The 16,034-nt window shown below is 43.8% G+C and overlaps 1 protein-coding gene across 1 annotated transcript in view; it reads left to right on the forward strand.

The window, feature by feature from the left end:
* The first annotated feature begins 6,321 nt into the window (after positions 1 to 6,321).
* TRA2A (transformer 2 alpha homolog) overlaps positions 6,322 to 16,034 on the forward strand; it is a 53,353-nt gene continuing 43,640 nt past the window's right edge. The window contains 2 exon segments of the mRNA XM_077811379.1: positions 6,322 to 6,384; positions 6,386 to 6,667. Of these exon segments, the coding sequence (XP_077667505.1) occupies positions 6,322 to 6,384; positions 6,386 to 6,667 (345 nt within the window).

Raw genomic sequence — 16,034 nt, forward strand, 5'->3', positions numbered from 1 at the left:
TTCAGAATAGTATTCAGTGCTGAGAACAAACAATTTCAGTTCCTGTTTTTCTGCTCCATTTTTGCATCTTATCAACCCAATTTAGCTTCTCCTCTCCAAGAATGACCTTTTGTACTGGGCTTGGCAAGTGAATTGTCTTGTCTGAAGGTGTCATCCTGAAGCCAGGTCAGTCTGCTTTTAAAGATGCAGGGCTTATATAAATGTATAATTTGTCCTTAACATTAATTAACAGAATGATAATGGATTTGTCATACTCCTCCCCCTTTACAAGGTCCTGACTTGATGGACTGAAAAGGTATGGTTCTCCATCAAGTTAGCTTAACACAATTGAAAAACCATTTCAGCACTCATTAAAACAGGATAATACATATGAAGGCATGTTGGCTGGCTACATTGTAGCCTAGGCAGCAACACAGCCAGATAATATGCCTTAAAACATGGTAGACTGCATCTTAACCAGCGTTAGAGGGACTTTCAGTTGCATTAAGCTAACAATTGAAAACAACATATTTTTATTTTTTGGTTCTTTGAGACAGGACTCTGTCCATGTTGTAGCCTAGACACCAGCACACCAGTGTAGTGGGGGCTCCCCTCTGTGGTAGCCAGTTCCAAACTCTGAGCTGTTGCCTTGGGATTAAGGCCCTCCTATAGCCTTTGGAGAGGCAGATATTCACCCAGAAGTCACTAAAACTCCTTTATAAGTAACAATCACATTATCAGCAACAGTCAGCTTTATCAGCAAAATGTCTGAGTGACTGTGAGCCTAAGACACTCAGGATACCTTCTTCCTGCTTGTGGGCTCTAGCTGAATCTTGCATATTCACTAAATGAAGCCACATATTTAGGCTGCTCCCTTGCCCTGTTCCCCACAAATCTAGAGCTCAGACTCTTGGTCAAATATTTCTCACCAGCAGCCAACTGCACATGCCCTTTCCAACAGCCCACTGAATTCCTTCTCCAGTCCTAGGAGAGCTGGCAGTAAGAAGCAGGAACAAAATTACCTGCCAGCTCTCTAGCCAACCAAAACGCTTTGAGGGTGGAGAGTCTAGCTTCTTCCTGTTTGCTTACGTACACACTCCCAACCACTAATCGGGGCATGGCTGCTGATCTGTGGAGTTGACGCTTCACAACAGTTTAGCATTAGCTTCTTTCATATCATGTGATCATATGATTGCTGGTCTATATATTCAGTAAACCTCCTCCCATAATGAGATAGCTGTAATATGTTGAGACCCTGCATTATGACAAGACAACTTCAAAAACAGACTCCAATGAGAGACTGCTGAATTGGAATTAATTTGCAAACTGGACACCATTAAATTAGGCTTGAATAAAGACTGGGAGTGGATGGGTCATTACACAAAGTAAAACTATTTCCCCATGTTTACTTTTCCCCCCCTACTGTTCCTCACACGTTCTTGTCAACTGCTGGAAATGACCCACCTTGATTATCGTTACAAAAAGGTGTGTTTTTTTTTCTCTCCTGCTGGTAATAGCTCACCTTACCTGATTACTCTCGTTACAGTGTGTATGGTAACACCCATTGTTTCATGTTCTCTGTGTACATAAAATCTCCCCACTGTATTTTCCACTGCATGCATCCGATGAAGTGAGCAGTAGCTCATGAAAGCTTATGCTCAAATAAATTTGTTAGTCTCTAAGGTGCCACAAGTACTCCTTTTTTTTTCAATAGTAGCATAGTTTTTCTCCCTTAATAGTATTTTTTGCATAGCTAGATTATTTATTGTTATTATTATTATTAATGTTGTGATCGCACCTAGAAATCCCTGTCATGGACTAGGACCCCATTGTGCTAGGCACTGCAAAAACACAGAACAAAATGATGATCCATGCACTGTATAGGATTTCTTTCCTTATCCCTCTGTACTTATGTCAGGAGAGCCCTTAAACCAGTGTCAAGCATCTGTGAGCACCAGGAAGGATTTGTCAAAATCTAGGTTAATTAGCACTAGGTCTTTAATCAGTTCCTGTTCCAAAAAATGGAAGGCCTCTTGACAGTAGTTTCTTTAAACTACCTTCTTATACACACCGGTAATAGATGTAACACTATTGCTAAAACTGGCCACAAACCATGTACTACAAGTGGCCAATCCCTCTAAAGGACTGGACATTTTTCTGTGTGTTGTGGACGTCTATTTTTATGCCTGGGGTAGATCCATCTATTTCCAGCCTGGTACTTCAGCCATTGTCACCTTATGCTTTTCCACTTTTACTATTAGCCCTGATTCCACCCCTTCCCTGCCCCCTCCCACCCCCATTCCAACCCCTTCCCCAAATCCCTGCCCTGGCCCCACCTCTTCCCCACCTCCTCCCCTGAGCACGCCACATTCCTGCTCCTCCCCGCTCCCTCCTGGAGCTTGCTACAGCTGTTTGGCTGTGGCAAGCGCTGGGAGGTAGGCGGAGGAGTGGGGATGCAGCGCTCTCAGGGGAGGAGGCGGAAGCAGAGGAAGAGGTGAGGCAGGGCGGGGCAGGGAGCTTGGCTGCCAGTGGATGCAGAGCACCCACTAATTTTTCCCCATGGGTGCTATAGCCCTGGAGCACCCACGGAGTCGGCACCTATGCTGCATAGTTCTGATTGATTGCCGTTGAACTCGCTTGAATACGAGTAATTTTACCAGAGGTCCCGTATTCAGCATAAGGAAATACAATCACCCTATCTTTAAGTGCATTTGAGCACTATGTGGAGAGGGAAAGACGAGATTGAGAAGATATGTGTACATGTGGAAGGGAAGCGCAGGTGATTAAACAACTGTAGAAGATGTGGAACTAGAGGAGAATGAAAGGCAAAAGTGAGATTTGCATGTGAGAGAGTGAAAAAGGCAAGAGGAAAAAGGGACTGTCTTTGTATATGTATAGTGGAAGGGGACGACAGTGTAGGCTGAATGATTTTGTGTTTCTCAATGGGAATGAAGGCAGTTTGAAAGTTCATGGAGGAGGTGTTAGAGGGAGATGTGGGGATTTATATAAGAACATAGAAAGGAAGAGAAATCAATAGGGACCTGAGATGAGGAAGTTTTAAATAGACTTATATAAACATATGGGAGGGAGGTTGTGACGTTGCACTCCATATGCTTTATGGAAATATGCTTATGAATATGACATAACTGGAATATGCTTTACACTAAATACCCCTTGTATGGTGTTGTTAGAAAGCTCGTAATCTACTAAGTGTGTTCATCCTATTTGTTTGCATGTATTATTTCTATATCTGGAGTTAGAATAATAAGATATAAACTTGTATCACTGATGTAAACATATTAAGTGGAGGCCATTAAGGGTGCTCCGGAAACAATCAGTTGTAAATGGCTTTAGTTACTTGAAAGCCTTCCTGTGTACGTGTGGGCCAGCCCATAGGGAATGGAGACTAGGGGTCTTACAGTGACATGTGGCCATGTCACCTGATAATGAAATCCATCTTAAATCTAGTACTTTTCCATTTAGAAGAAGGGGTGGGGACCCAGAGAGATAAAAGATTACCGCCTTGTGCCAAAGCTATAAAAGGGGGTGGAGCAGGACAAAATAGGCTGCCAGTCATGGGAAAACCCCTACTTACCACCTGAGATGTCTGCTGGATCTAATAAAGACTATACCAGGGAAAAGGATTGGGCCCAGACTAGCAAGGAGTCTAGTCTGTGAAAGAAGCTTATTGGAATATCTTTGAGGGTGAGATATTACCTGTAATCAGTTTCTTACTGTATTAGGTTTAGACTTGCGTGTTTTGTTTTATTTTGCATTGTGACTTACTTTGTTCTGGCTGTTATTACTTGAAACCACTTAAATCCTATTTTTTATACTTAATAAAATCACTTTTGTTTATTAATAAACCCAGAGTAAGTGCTTAATACCTGGGGGAGCAAACAGCTGTGCATATCTCTCTATCAGTGTTATAAAGGGCAGACAATTTATGAATTTACCCTGCATACGCTTCACACAGAGTTAAACGGATTTATTTGGGGTTTGGATCCAATTGGGAACTGTGTGTCTGGATGCTGGAGAGAGCTGAGCTGTTTTCAGTTAAGTCTGCAGCTTTGGGGGCGTGGACCAAACCCTGGGTCTGTGTTGCAGCAGGCTAGCGTGTCTGGCTCAACAAGACAGGATTCTGGAAGTCCCAAGTTGGCAGGGAAATCAGGCTCAACAGTAATTTCAGCATATCAGGTGACAGTCCCAATGGGGTCTCTGTGACTGAACCCATCACAGAGGTGAGATTTAAGTAAATTGATAAGGAGATGAGGAGAAAGTATAGGTGATGTGTGTACTGGAGCATGTGTACGAGGTAAGATGGATATGTACGCACCTGTGCAGGAAGGTGTTGGTATGTTGGGGGTTGCAGTAAGACGGCATAAGGGGGCCTCCTGCATGCCATGTTGGGCCTCCTGCATCTCACAGTGTGTGTATAGGGTTGCCAACTCTGACTGAAGCTATTCCGGGAGATTTTTTTTCCCTAACATGACATGATGTCATTTTCTTAAAATAGCGCATTAAAATCTCCTGGATTGCTTTCAATAGTCATCAGGAGATCGATGCTGATTCCAGGAGACTCCAAGCCAATCCTGGAGGGTTGTCAACCCTATATGTGTATGAAAAGAGAGTGAGATGAGAGCTTGAGCAGGATATTATGTCTGTGCAGTTGTGGGGGGCTCTGTGCATGTGTATGTCTGTGTAGTTTGGGGGGGTGTTGTGCACGCTAGCGTGTGTGTGCAGTTGAGGGCTTTGCATATGGCAGCATGTGGGCGCATTGAGGAGAGCACTGTGTGCAGGCAGATGTCTGTGTGTGTGTGTGTGTGTGAAGAGGACAGGGACACACTGGTGTAGAGTGTTGTGAATGCCAGTGTGTGTGTGTGCCTTATGTATGCCAGTGTACGTTGGGGGAGAGTGTTATACATTCCAGTACATACCCGTTTGCCACACACATCACTGTGTACAAGCCCCCTACACACACACGAGTGTGTACAAACCCCGTCACCCATCACACACATCAATGTGTATGAGTTCTCTACCACCTATACCTTCACCACACACATTGGTGTGCATACAAGCCCCTTTGCCCCGACACACAATCAGTGTGTACACGCCTCCTACCACGTACACATACAACACACACTGGCGAGCGCCCACATCACATACTGCGGTGTGTAAAACCCCCCATTACACACACATCAATGTGTAGGAGTTCACTACTGTCACAGAGACACATGCTGATGTGCACAGTCCTCCTCTCCCTCACAGAAATGTCCAGAGTTTCCCTCAACATATTCATCAGTGTTAGGGTGACCACCTTTATTGGATAGAAATAAGGGAAAACCACATGAAAAATAAGGGTCAACGCTTTATTTTAAGAGATGTTTTAAGGAAACACTTTTTTCCTTAGCATATCATGTATTTTCCTCTCAAGTGTATATTTCTACTGCCCTCAAGTATACAATGCAATTATCTTAAGCTTCAATTTAATGTTTAAAATGGTACTTATCAGTTTTAATACATTTCAATTAATCTTAAAATAAAGGATGGATGGTAACCCTAAGGAACAAATCAATGAAATATGGATGGTCCTTTGAAATAAAAGATGGGTGGTCTTCCTAATCAGTGTGCATGAAGCCCCCCACAACAGTGTGTGTGGGGGCCCATCCCCTCCACACACACACAGATGCTGGCATTCATGAGGTCCCACCTCTCTCTCCTCACCACACACTAATGTTTATGAGGCTCTGCTTCCTTACACGTACACTGGTCTGTACAACACTCTCCTCCAACATACACTGGCATACAGAAGGCACACACACACTGGCATACCCAACCCCCTACACGAGTGTGCGCCGCGTCTCCTCTTCACACACACACACATCTACCTGCACACAATGCTCTCCTCAATGCGCCCACATGCTGCCATATGCAAAGCCCCCACAACCGCATACACACGCTAGCATGCACAACCCCCCCCCCTCCAAAAAAAAGCACAGCGCATACACATGCCCCGAGGCCCCCGCACACGTAGTGGCCTGCTCAGGCTCTCATCTCACTCTCTTATACACACACTGTGAGATGCAGGAGTCCCACACGCTGTGTTGTGGCTGCGGGGAGAGCGGGGGAGCGGGGAGCTCATACACGCTGCTGTGTGTTGTGTGTAGGGCGCCTCATGCATGGTGGTATATGTTGTGTGTTTAGGGGGTAGGTTGTACAAACTGCGGTGCGGGGAGCGGCATGTACGCAGCGGTGCGTGTTGACTGTGTGAGGGAATCGTACAAGTCCCCTGTGTGTTGCAGGGGGCCGGTGCACACCGCGGGTGCGTGCACGAGAGGATAAATGAGGACAGCGTCTCTCCTCGCTCCAGTTTCCGACGCCTCAGTGCGGGCCGGCGGCAGGCCGGGGGCGGGGCCTCACCTCAATCACCTCCCCATTCCCGCCCGCAGCGGGCGCCTCCTTTGTGATTGGCGGGGCGGCCCCGCCCCCCTGCGCGGTGTCGGGCGCAGAGGAGGCAGAGGCGCCATTTTGCGCTGCCGCCGCTGTCTACAGGACGGGTCCGGAGGCTCTGCGGGGAGGGAGGCAGGAAGGAGGCCGCTGCCTGGGACTCGCGTCCCCGATCGCTGAGCGCAGCAACCAGCACCCCACCGCCATGAGCGACGTAGAGGAGAATAACTTCGAGGGGAGGGTGAGTGGCGAGCCCGCCCGGGCCGTGCTGGGGGAGGCCGGCCCGGTCCTCCAGGGAGTGGGGGAGGGGAGAGGCGCTCTTTTCCGGCGGGCTGGGAGGCGCAGCAGCTTCTCCCTAAGATGGCTCCCCTCGGCGGCGCTGAGCCATCGGAGCCTCCCGCCCGCGGCGGGCGTTGCGTTGGGCCGCGCCCCGCTGCCCTTCCGCCCTGTCTTGCCCCCCACCGTTAGCTATGGGGCGCCCTGCCCTGCTGGTCCCGCCCTTCATTTCTTGATGCGGGCGATGAGCCGTGCTACCTGCCCACCTCCCTTTGAGCCTGCCTGGGGTCCTTTCCTCTCACCGGCAGCCCTGGGGAGCGCGTCCTGCGTTTTGCCGGAGCCCTTCTCCCCTTCCCGGGCTCCGAGTCCAGCTCGCCCGCCCCGAGCCCCTCCGGCGGACTACGGGATCCCGCTCCTGGAGCTTCTCTACCCGGAGCCTGGGCGCTGGAGGCGGCGCTGTGTCTGCCCTTGGGGGGGGGGGGATCCCGACGTGTCAGCGCTGGTTTGGTTGCGCTTTCTTTGGCGGGCAGTTAATGGCTCCGCCTGTGTGAGAGGCGGGCCGTGTCACTGCCGGAGGAGCGCAGGGACCAGCCGCCTCTACCATTCCGGTGGCCCGTGATCGGGATTTCCTCTGAGCCAGACTCCCGATGCCACCGGCGGTCTCCGCTACTGCCCCGTGTATTCACTGGTGATCCGATTGTACCCCTCCTCTCCCCCGGTGCCACCTACTGGAGTGTGGTGGCCCCTGGCCTCGTTAGGCTGAGCGCCTTACTCCCTCACTCACCCTCTAATGGTTGCTGCAGTCTTTCTGTACACGTGTGAATAGTCTCTGTACACTTTTTAGTGATGGACAAAGGCAGGAATTAGTAACTGCCTGGTACTATTTGAAACATGGGACAGATGTTCACGTCCATGTGGTCACTGCCCTCATCCCATCCCTGTTTACCTCTGTTTTATTGTAGGAAATCTTTGGTGTCCTCACAAGAGTTGCTCTTGAAGAGAACTTTAGAGGATCTTTTTTGTGGTCTCCTCTGATGAACCAGTGGCAGCAGCTTTGTAGCAACCTGATGCTGCCTAGGGAAATGACCCATGAAATTCTGACAGTGCAGTGTTGTATTCCAACAAGTATCTCTACTGAAATAGTGCTACTTTTGTAACACTAAATAAAAATAGTCTCTGGGCTAGAAGCACCATACACTATTGTAGTGTTGGCTGCTGCTTCCTCAGGTGAGGTAAACAAAAACAGTTCTAGTGTGGATTATTCAGGCAAAAGTGGCTTTGTTAGGTGTGGTATTTCTGTTTTAATTAATGTAATGAGTAAATGGAAAATGAACTTATATTTTTAGATTGTTACCCAAGTTTTTCGAACTAAGGTCCTTGTCAGTAATTCTTTACAGTTTATTATGTTCTTTGAGTACTAGTTTACCATTCATTTTTACTGTGTATTTCGGTATCTTGCTTTTCTTGTCAAAGATATTTTCTCATCACTTTCTCTGGTTTAAGAGAACAGTTGTTGTTAGGGAGGTGATGAAACTGACGGGTTTCAGAGTTACTGTATGTTTTCCACTGCCTGATGTTGAAATAGGAGGGTCTACTCTAAGCATTTCTGAAGCTAGGTTTCTGTGACTGCTGTTGCAGTTGGTCCCCTCTCTGATTAGAGGGGAAAGTTTACTTTTCAGTGTGTGCCATTAGCCTTACTTCAATTCTTTTGGGAGTATACTTTATTTCCAATGATGAGGGAATTTCTTAACCAGCATAGCAAATGGCAATATATTTTCCATTTTATGGTCTTCCATGCAGCTGAATGCAATAGTAGGGAAAACTATTGATGTGTTTACTTTTGTTCATATGTATCAGAACAGAAAACAAACACTAATTCCCGTTACTCTAGGAGTATTCTAAAATTATTTTTCATCTGGTTTTCTTTTGCTTTGTGTAAAACATTTTTTTTTAAAGATGCAATAAATCTGTGACTTGCGTTTTCGCTTGTGAACGATTTTGAAGATCCATCTGTTGAACACTTCTCCCAAATCCAACAAAACAATTACACTAAACAATTACACTAAAGTTAATTAAAATAAAATTGAAGTATTGTATGGTGCTGCTTAGATAAGTATGATGACAGGTTTTAGAGTAGCAGTCGTGTTAGTCTGTATTCACAAAAAGAAAAGGAGTACTTGTGGCACCTTAGAGACTAACACATTTATTTGAGCATAAGCTTTTGTGATCCGATGAAGTGAGCTTATGCTCTAATAAATGTGTTAGTCTCTAAGGTGCCGCAAGTACTCCTTTTCTTTTTAGTTAAGTATGTGTTCTTCACTAGTCAGCCCAACCAGCCATACCTTAATCATCATGTGTCCTTGATACATGCATTTCTGAGTGTTTTATCGTGTTCTAAAATAATACGAATTGAAGTGAATTGCCACTGTTGTGGATGTCATAAAAGCCTAGCTACGATAAAGTAACTTTAAAAAAGTGTTGCAGACTACCTTAAGAATTGCCCAACAATGTGTGATAAACCATTCAATTTAAAATAAGACTTCAATTAAAAAAAATCACACTTCTCAAATTATTTTATGTACTATTGCTGCAAACAACACTTAAGTTTACTGTACTTGAAATATTAGAAATAGCTAGAGAATTATTTGTCAGTTTTACTTTACATTTGACATCACTCTATATATAGTCAGTTTCACTTCTTTCCCTGTATAATCAGTAAGACTTGGTTTATAGGGGTGTCTTACCCATCCACATGGTAGGCTAGAAAACACAGTAAACATAAATATGATTTGCAAAGCCACAAAATTGGGAAGTTCTTGGTGTAGGCCTACATTAGACCTAAGTAAACTATGATTTTATATTATTTTGATTTTAACCAAAGTGATAAGTCTGAAGCATGCAACCAGAAAAAATGAGAGGGATTGTTTATCTTAAAATTTGTAATGGCCCTGGAAATACCCTGTTACCTTATTGAGGGTTTGAGCTAAGCAATAGAAATAAAGAAAACATGGTTAATTGAGCACCAGCTGCAGTAAATAATAATTTACAAATGCTTAGTCAAGTCTTGCAGCTAGGGAAAAATATGGCAAAGTGAGATGATAAAGTATGGTGCAGCCCTGAACTGCTTCAGCTGATTTTAGCTAAGGCCCAATAATCGGCAGTGATATCACTTGTTATAGTGCATAAAAAGTAAGGCTTCCTAGAGTTTTTGTCAGTGTTTTCTTTAGCCTTCTGGAGGCATGCCATGATGTGGGGAAGGTGTCTCCCGAGCCTGAACTTATTGTAAGCATTTTGGCCAAAGCTTATAACTCTATTATTGTTAGGGCACAGAATATAAGGATATATTCTTATATTGCTATTTTGGATGTAACTTGCACCCAAGTGGCCTTTGAACTAATAAAGGAATGCTTGTATGGAAACTGAGTCATGGCAAACCTTAATACAATTATTATGGAAATTTCCATAACTTGGCAATTATAGCAATTGAAGCTATTTAAAATTATTTTGTTGAAGTTGAGTAGATTCTAAGTTGATGCCTCTCTTAAAGGTCATCTGCTAAGCGAGAAAAAGGGCATGTGCATATTTTATATATGATTTATATGGAGGACTAGGAAAATGTTTTAAAAGAAAAAAAAATCCTTGTTTTTTTAACATTAAAAATAACAAAAGACCTCTATGCTGAAAGACCCTGACTGGGAAACTAGTGAAATGGTGGTCCCATTAGAGCCAAAATGGTGGAAGTTGAGCAATTTGAAAAGGAAAAGGATTTTTATTCAGAGAGACTAAAACTATTTAACACCTGATATTTTGGATAAATATATAAAGGAAGCCTTTATTAAAGATTAAATATCCTCACCTTTTCAATTAAGGTGCTAATTGATGTGGCAAACACTAATACCTTCCAAATGAATATGGTGGTTGCTAATTGCAATACTAAGATGAAGTCTTCCTTTTCCAGCTTCTAGGAAATCGTCAAGAGTGGATTTTTTTGTCATATCCCTGGATTTAAGTCTGGTTCATAGTTCCATTTTCTGCTCAGTCCCTAGGCCAGGGATTCTCAAACTTCATTGCACTATGACCCCCATTCTGACAACAAAAATTACTACATGACCCCAGGTGGGCGGACCGAAGCCTGAGCCCGCCCATGCCCCACAGTCCTGGGTGAGGGGTCCAAATCCGAGGCCCTAGGACTTCAGGCCCAGGCGGGGGGCCTGTAGCCTGAGCCCCGCCATCCAGGGCTGAAGCCTTGGGCTTGGGTCCCAGGCAGTGGGGCTCAGGCTTTGGCTTCAGCCCCAGGCCCCAGCAAGTCTAATGCCAGTCCTGGCAACCCCATTAAAACGGGGTCCTGATGCACAGTTTGAGAACCACTGCCCTATGCTCATGTACTCACGAAGAACTATTTTCATTCTGGTAGCTCCAGTTTGGCCTTTGTTACCTTTTGGTTCCCAAAACTGTAAGTAATATTGTTTGTCCTTCCTCAGGTCAGGGGAGTGTTCCTTGTTTCAGGGAACAATACTTCACTAGAATCCCAGTTATCTATGTCTAAAAGGATGGTTTTATATATTATGTATGAGATGACAGGGGTTGAGTAAATTGTATTACTGGATTTTTAATATACTCCCCTGCTGTGTATAGGATGTTTTCAGAGTGAAATAAAAAACATGGGCGTATTCACCTCTTATGCACAATTTGCACAAATTCTTACTAAATTACAGAGAACTTAAGATTTGAGTCTTTGTTCCCTTCATGTTCAGCTGGTTGTTACAGTGTGACACTTGAGACTATTTTTCACTTTAGAGACTAACAAATTTATTCAGTGGAATGCATCCGATGAAGTGAGCTGTAGCTCACAAAAGCTGATGCTCAAATAAATTTGTTAGTACTTGTGGCACCTTAGAGACTCCTTTTTCTTTATGTGAATACAAACTAACATGGCTGCTACTCTGAAACCTATTTTTCGCTTGAGCCTTATCTGAAAACTGAGTCCTGCTGCCTGGGGCTGAAGCATATAACTTAGCTTTGCAGGGCCCCCTGTGGCATGGGGCCCTGGGCAGTTGCCCTGCTTGCCAACCCCTGCATTTGTGACCCCCCCCAACACATCTCTTGATGACCCTCCACCCCAGGGGGCTGACCCCCTGAAGTTGAGAAACATTGATCTAGATGAATTGAGTAGCCCATGGAAGACCTCTGAGTATTCCTGGCTGAGAATCAGTGCTCTAAACTACACTCTTCCTTTCCATTTCAGGATCTCAGTTTAATTCCTAATCCCAGATGGTTTGTTTGTTTTTCAAAGAGGTGAATAAGACCATATTCTTTATTTCATCCCGAGATCATTCTATGCACAGCAGGGAGAGTACATTAAAAATGCAGTACTGCAATTTACTCAATCCCTGTCATTTCATAAGTAATATATAAAACCATTCTTTTAGATATAGACAACTGGGATTCTGTCACTTAAAAATGGTGTCTTCAGCTGCTGTGTACCTTGCTAGTCATGGAGTGATAGGCACATCTTGTAGGAATTGCTATTCAGTTTTTCACCAAGTCAAAGTAGTAGTCAAATCTTTTCTCATCTTCCTAAGTTTGTCAGTACTTTTTGATTTTAATTGAGATCTCTTCCTACTCTGTACAAATCCTAAAAATGGCCACAGTCCAGAAAAGTGCTTAAGTGTGTATTTAGCTTTAAGCACATGAGCAGTCTCATTTAAGTCTATGTGTTTACTTATGTGCTTAAGTGCTTTTCTGGATCAGAGAAATTGTGAAAGGAGTATTGGCTTGAAAAGAGGACTTTGCAGGTGTATCTTAAAAATATACAAGTTAAGGAAATCTGGTCATCTGTTCTCTTTGTGGTCCTCTCATTGGCTCAAAGATAATTTTAGGGAAGGCTATATCTGTAACCTTTGGTTGGGGTCAGAACATATTCTCCAAGGACAGTCTACTGCCTCAGTAGAGACCAGACACTCCCAACAAGAATTCAGAGGACAACGGTGTGGACATATTCTGTTGCAGCTTTTGGAGATAGCAGTGGCAGTTTTCACACATGGATAGTCCCACAGTTCTTTGGGAAATGCTCTGATAATCCCATGGTTTGTGCCTATAAGAGTATGAAAAAGGAGGATAGCTTTTTTTTTTTAAGTGTCTGAATATTCCTGTTTGTTCCCTTTGGCTTTTCGTCTTGTTACTGAGTAATTGTGGTAGTTACTGCTAGACTACTATTCATGCCATGGTAGCCAGCAGGACTGTTATATTTTCAAAAATGAGATTTGTTCCTGTCTTCCCAACCTTATAGAGGAGGACTTGAAAACAATCCTTCTGCAAAAATACTCACCTAAATACTCACCTAAATAAACCCTAAGTAGAGCGCAGAATTTCTCTTTTTGGATAGAACAGTAAATATGAGTATTTCAAAGACCTTTTAGCGCCAGTTAATTTTTTGAACACTACAGGGTAAGAGTTTTCTATTGATAATCATGTAACTCATTAACATTGTGATTTGAATATGTTTATCAGTATATTTTCTGTTGGACAGTATAGTTGGCAAATTACCTTTTTTAGCAGCAATTCATCTGCCTCCCATATATGTTGAAATACTCATACATAGACACCTTAATATACCAATATTGCACTATAGGATTTGCAGTCTTATGTTTTGATTTGTCAAGCCCTTGATAGGGTCTAAGAAAAAATAGCCATTAAGAGATCTGTTTCTCCATTTAAAGCAAAGTTGGCCATATTCTGTGGCAAGAAATTCCAGTTGATCACCGAGTAAATAACTGTGACTGAAGGGACTCCTCTGATAGATGTTACCCTGTTGATGTTTTATCCTACAGACTCAGGCTGCTGTCAGTACATTCCTTAAAATCTCCTTTTCTGATCATCTCCCTTTTTATTTTTCCTTTCCTTTTAAAGGGTTGTGTTTCTTTTCACTCCCTCTTTATTTTGCTAGTGTTTCCTTTTTGTCTGTCTGTCTCTCTGGGGAAGGGTCTGGTGAAATTACCAAGGAAGTACATAGGATGGTCCTTCCACTGGCTCCAGACCATCTCTTACAAGTGAAATGTTAGCTACATAGAAGTCTAAGACTGATTTTATTTGTTCTACATGTAATATGTATGTTTTCTTTTTAACCAAGGCAAGCATACTGCAGTTTGGCACAGGGGGGAAGTATTATGAGACATAGCCATAGTGAAATTCCATATAATTTTTTCTTTCCCTATTCTACTCTTTATGCACACACTGCTGTGCCCTATTTTATCTTTTTTAATATCTCATCTCAGAAATGGGGTCTATTGGTATTCATTTGACAAGCTCGTTCTCACACACTTTAGAGATGTTCAAGGGGGGAGGGATAGCTCAGTGGTTTGAGCATTGGCCTGCTAAACCCAGGGCTGTGAGTTCAATCCTTGAGGGGGCCATTTAGGTATTTGGAGCAAAAATTGGGGCTTGGTCCTGCTTTGAGCAGGGGGTTGGACTAGATGGCCTCCTGAGGTCCCTTCCAACCCTGATATTCTGTGATATTCTATGATAAGTGGTCATTGAGAGGGCATAAATACCCCTTCCCGCAAGACTCATTTTTTGCCCTTTTTTCCCCTTACCTCATTCTCTTCCCCACCCCTGGAAATTTGAAATAGCATTTTTAAAAAACCCTGCAAAAGATTCAGTGGGATAGTTTAAGTACTTGGAAAGCTTGTTTTAAAGCCTTATCTGTGCTGGAGAAAATAACATGGATTATTGGGAAGGCAACAGTCAGTGTAACTTATATCTGAAATTTGTACGGATAAACCCCATGGCTCAACCAGTTGTGTATCAGTGTAGACCCAGCCACAGTTGATGCCCTGTCAACTGATACTTATCAGAGTTCACAATACCCTCAGCTAGTGAATGGTCCTCAGTTTGTTGATTGTGAGTTTTCCCTCTCTGCCCTTGCTTGGCCCCCTTCCCGCCTCTGGTTTCCTCACTTCCTAGAAGAGCCCCTCTGTATGCTTTAGAAATACCTCTGGCTCTGTATGTCCTCATCTGATGAAGCACCTGTAGCTCAGTAGCTGAAACTGTACTCTGTAGCTTTTCTACTCACCTACAGTAATGTCCCCTTCTCTGACTATGCCTCTGCTTGCTTGTGGTTCATCAGAGTGAGAATGTCAGCCATAATGTGGGCCTGCCACAGGGAGAGTGGAGTTGGTTAAGGTGTTCTGTTAGCTTTGGAGTGTTAGGGAGAATCTGGTACCTGAGGTATTGTAAGGAGCACAGCTACCAATTGTGCTCTTGCTGCCTCTAGAGCTGGAGAATCATCCGTGGATTGCAATCTGAAGCATTCATTCTGACAAACTACCTGTAGTTTGTTAGAGCAAGAGGATTGACTGGTGAATCATTAGTGACTCACTGAGTAGCAGATAGAGGTGGAGACATTAGTGTAGGTGTTCTGTCCAGTGGTGGCAGTGGGATGGGAGGTTAATGGGGTTTAAGAAATACAGCCTTAACTGGTGGTCGGTCACAAACTGAGGACCTTCAGAACAGGAGGGAGGGCATGTCTCAATGGCATTTCTATGGAGCAGGGTATACTGAAAGGATGAGGAAGACGGAGAGGGGATTCTTAATTGGCAAGTAAGGATATGTGCTGTCTTAGGCAGCAGTGAAAGATAACTGTCCACATCTTTATTTTAGGGCAGCCTTCATGTAAATTCAGATCAATGCAGGTGGTTTTTGATCTGCAAGGCCACATTCATTTACGATTTGCCATGATGAATGTGGACGCAAGGGCAAAACTTAAACCAATTAAGGGAGGCAAGTGTGGACTCAAGTGTTGGTATTTCCATCAGTCCTGTATGACCAGTTGAAGAGCAATAACTGATTGCTCTAGTGTAGACAAGCCCTTATTTTTGGTGTGCTTTTTATCGTTTTTATGACCTGGTGGCTACATAGAAAATTCAAATCACCCAGATTTCCAACCCCCCCCCCCAATCCATTAAAGATTATGTGCTAAGGAAAAATCTTACTTCCTGGGACAGGAACAACATGTATTGTAGAACAATACATAATATATGAGGCTTGTGGATTATATCCATGCCATAAAATGCTTGTGTACAAATCCATCAGGTCTGCTCTGTCTGTGTTGTAGATAAAACTTTAAAGATGCCATATTGGTTTGGGGCTGGGGGAGGCGGGGAGAGGAGAGTTTGGGGAAAGAAGGTAGGAATGGTGAGGTCTCTGGGAAAAAATCCTTCCCAACAGAAGACTTCATTCCATATTACGTAACTCACCAGGGGTTGGAAACCTGTTCTAGTTCAGCAAAAGACCACAAGTAAGAGGAAATATTTTCTTAGCTGCTTTGCCTTCCT

The sequence above is a fragment of the Eretmochelys imbricata genome, chromosome 2 (assembly GCF_965152235.1).
Source record: "Eretmochelys imbricata isolate rEreImb1 chromosome 2, rEreImb1.hap1, whole genome shotgun sequence".
Classification (NCBI taxonomy): Eukaryota; Metazoa; Chordata; order Testudines; family Cheloniidae; genus Eretmochelys; species Eretmochelys imbricata.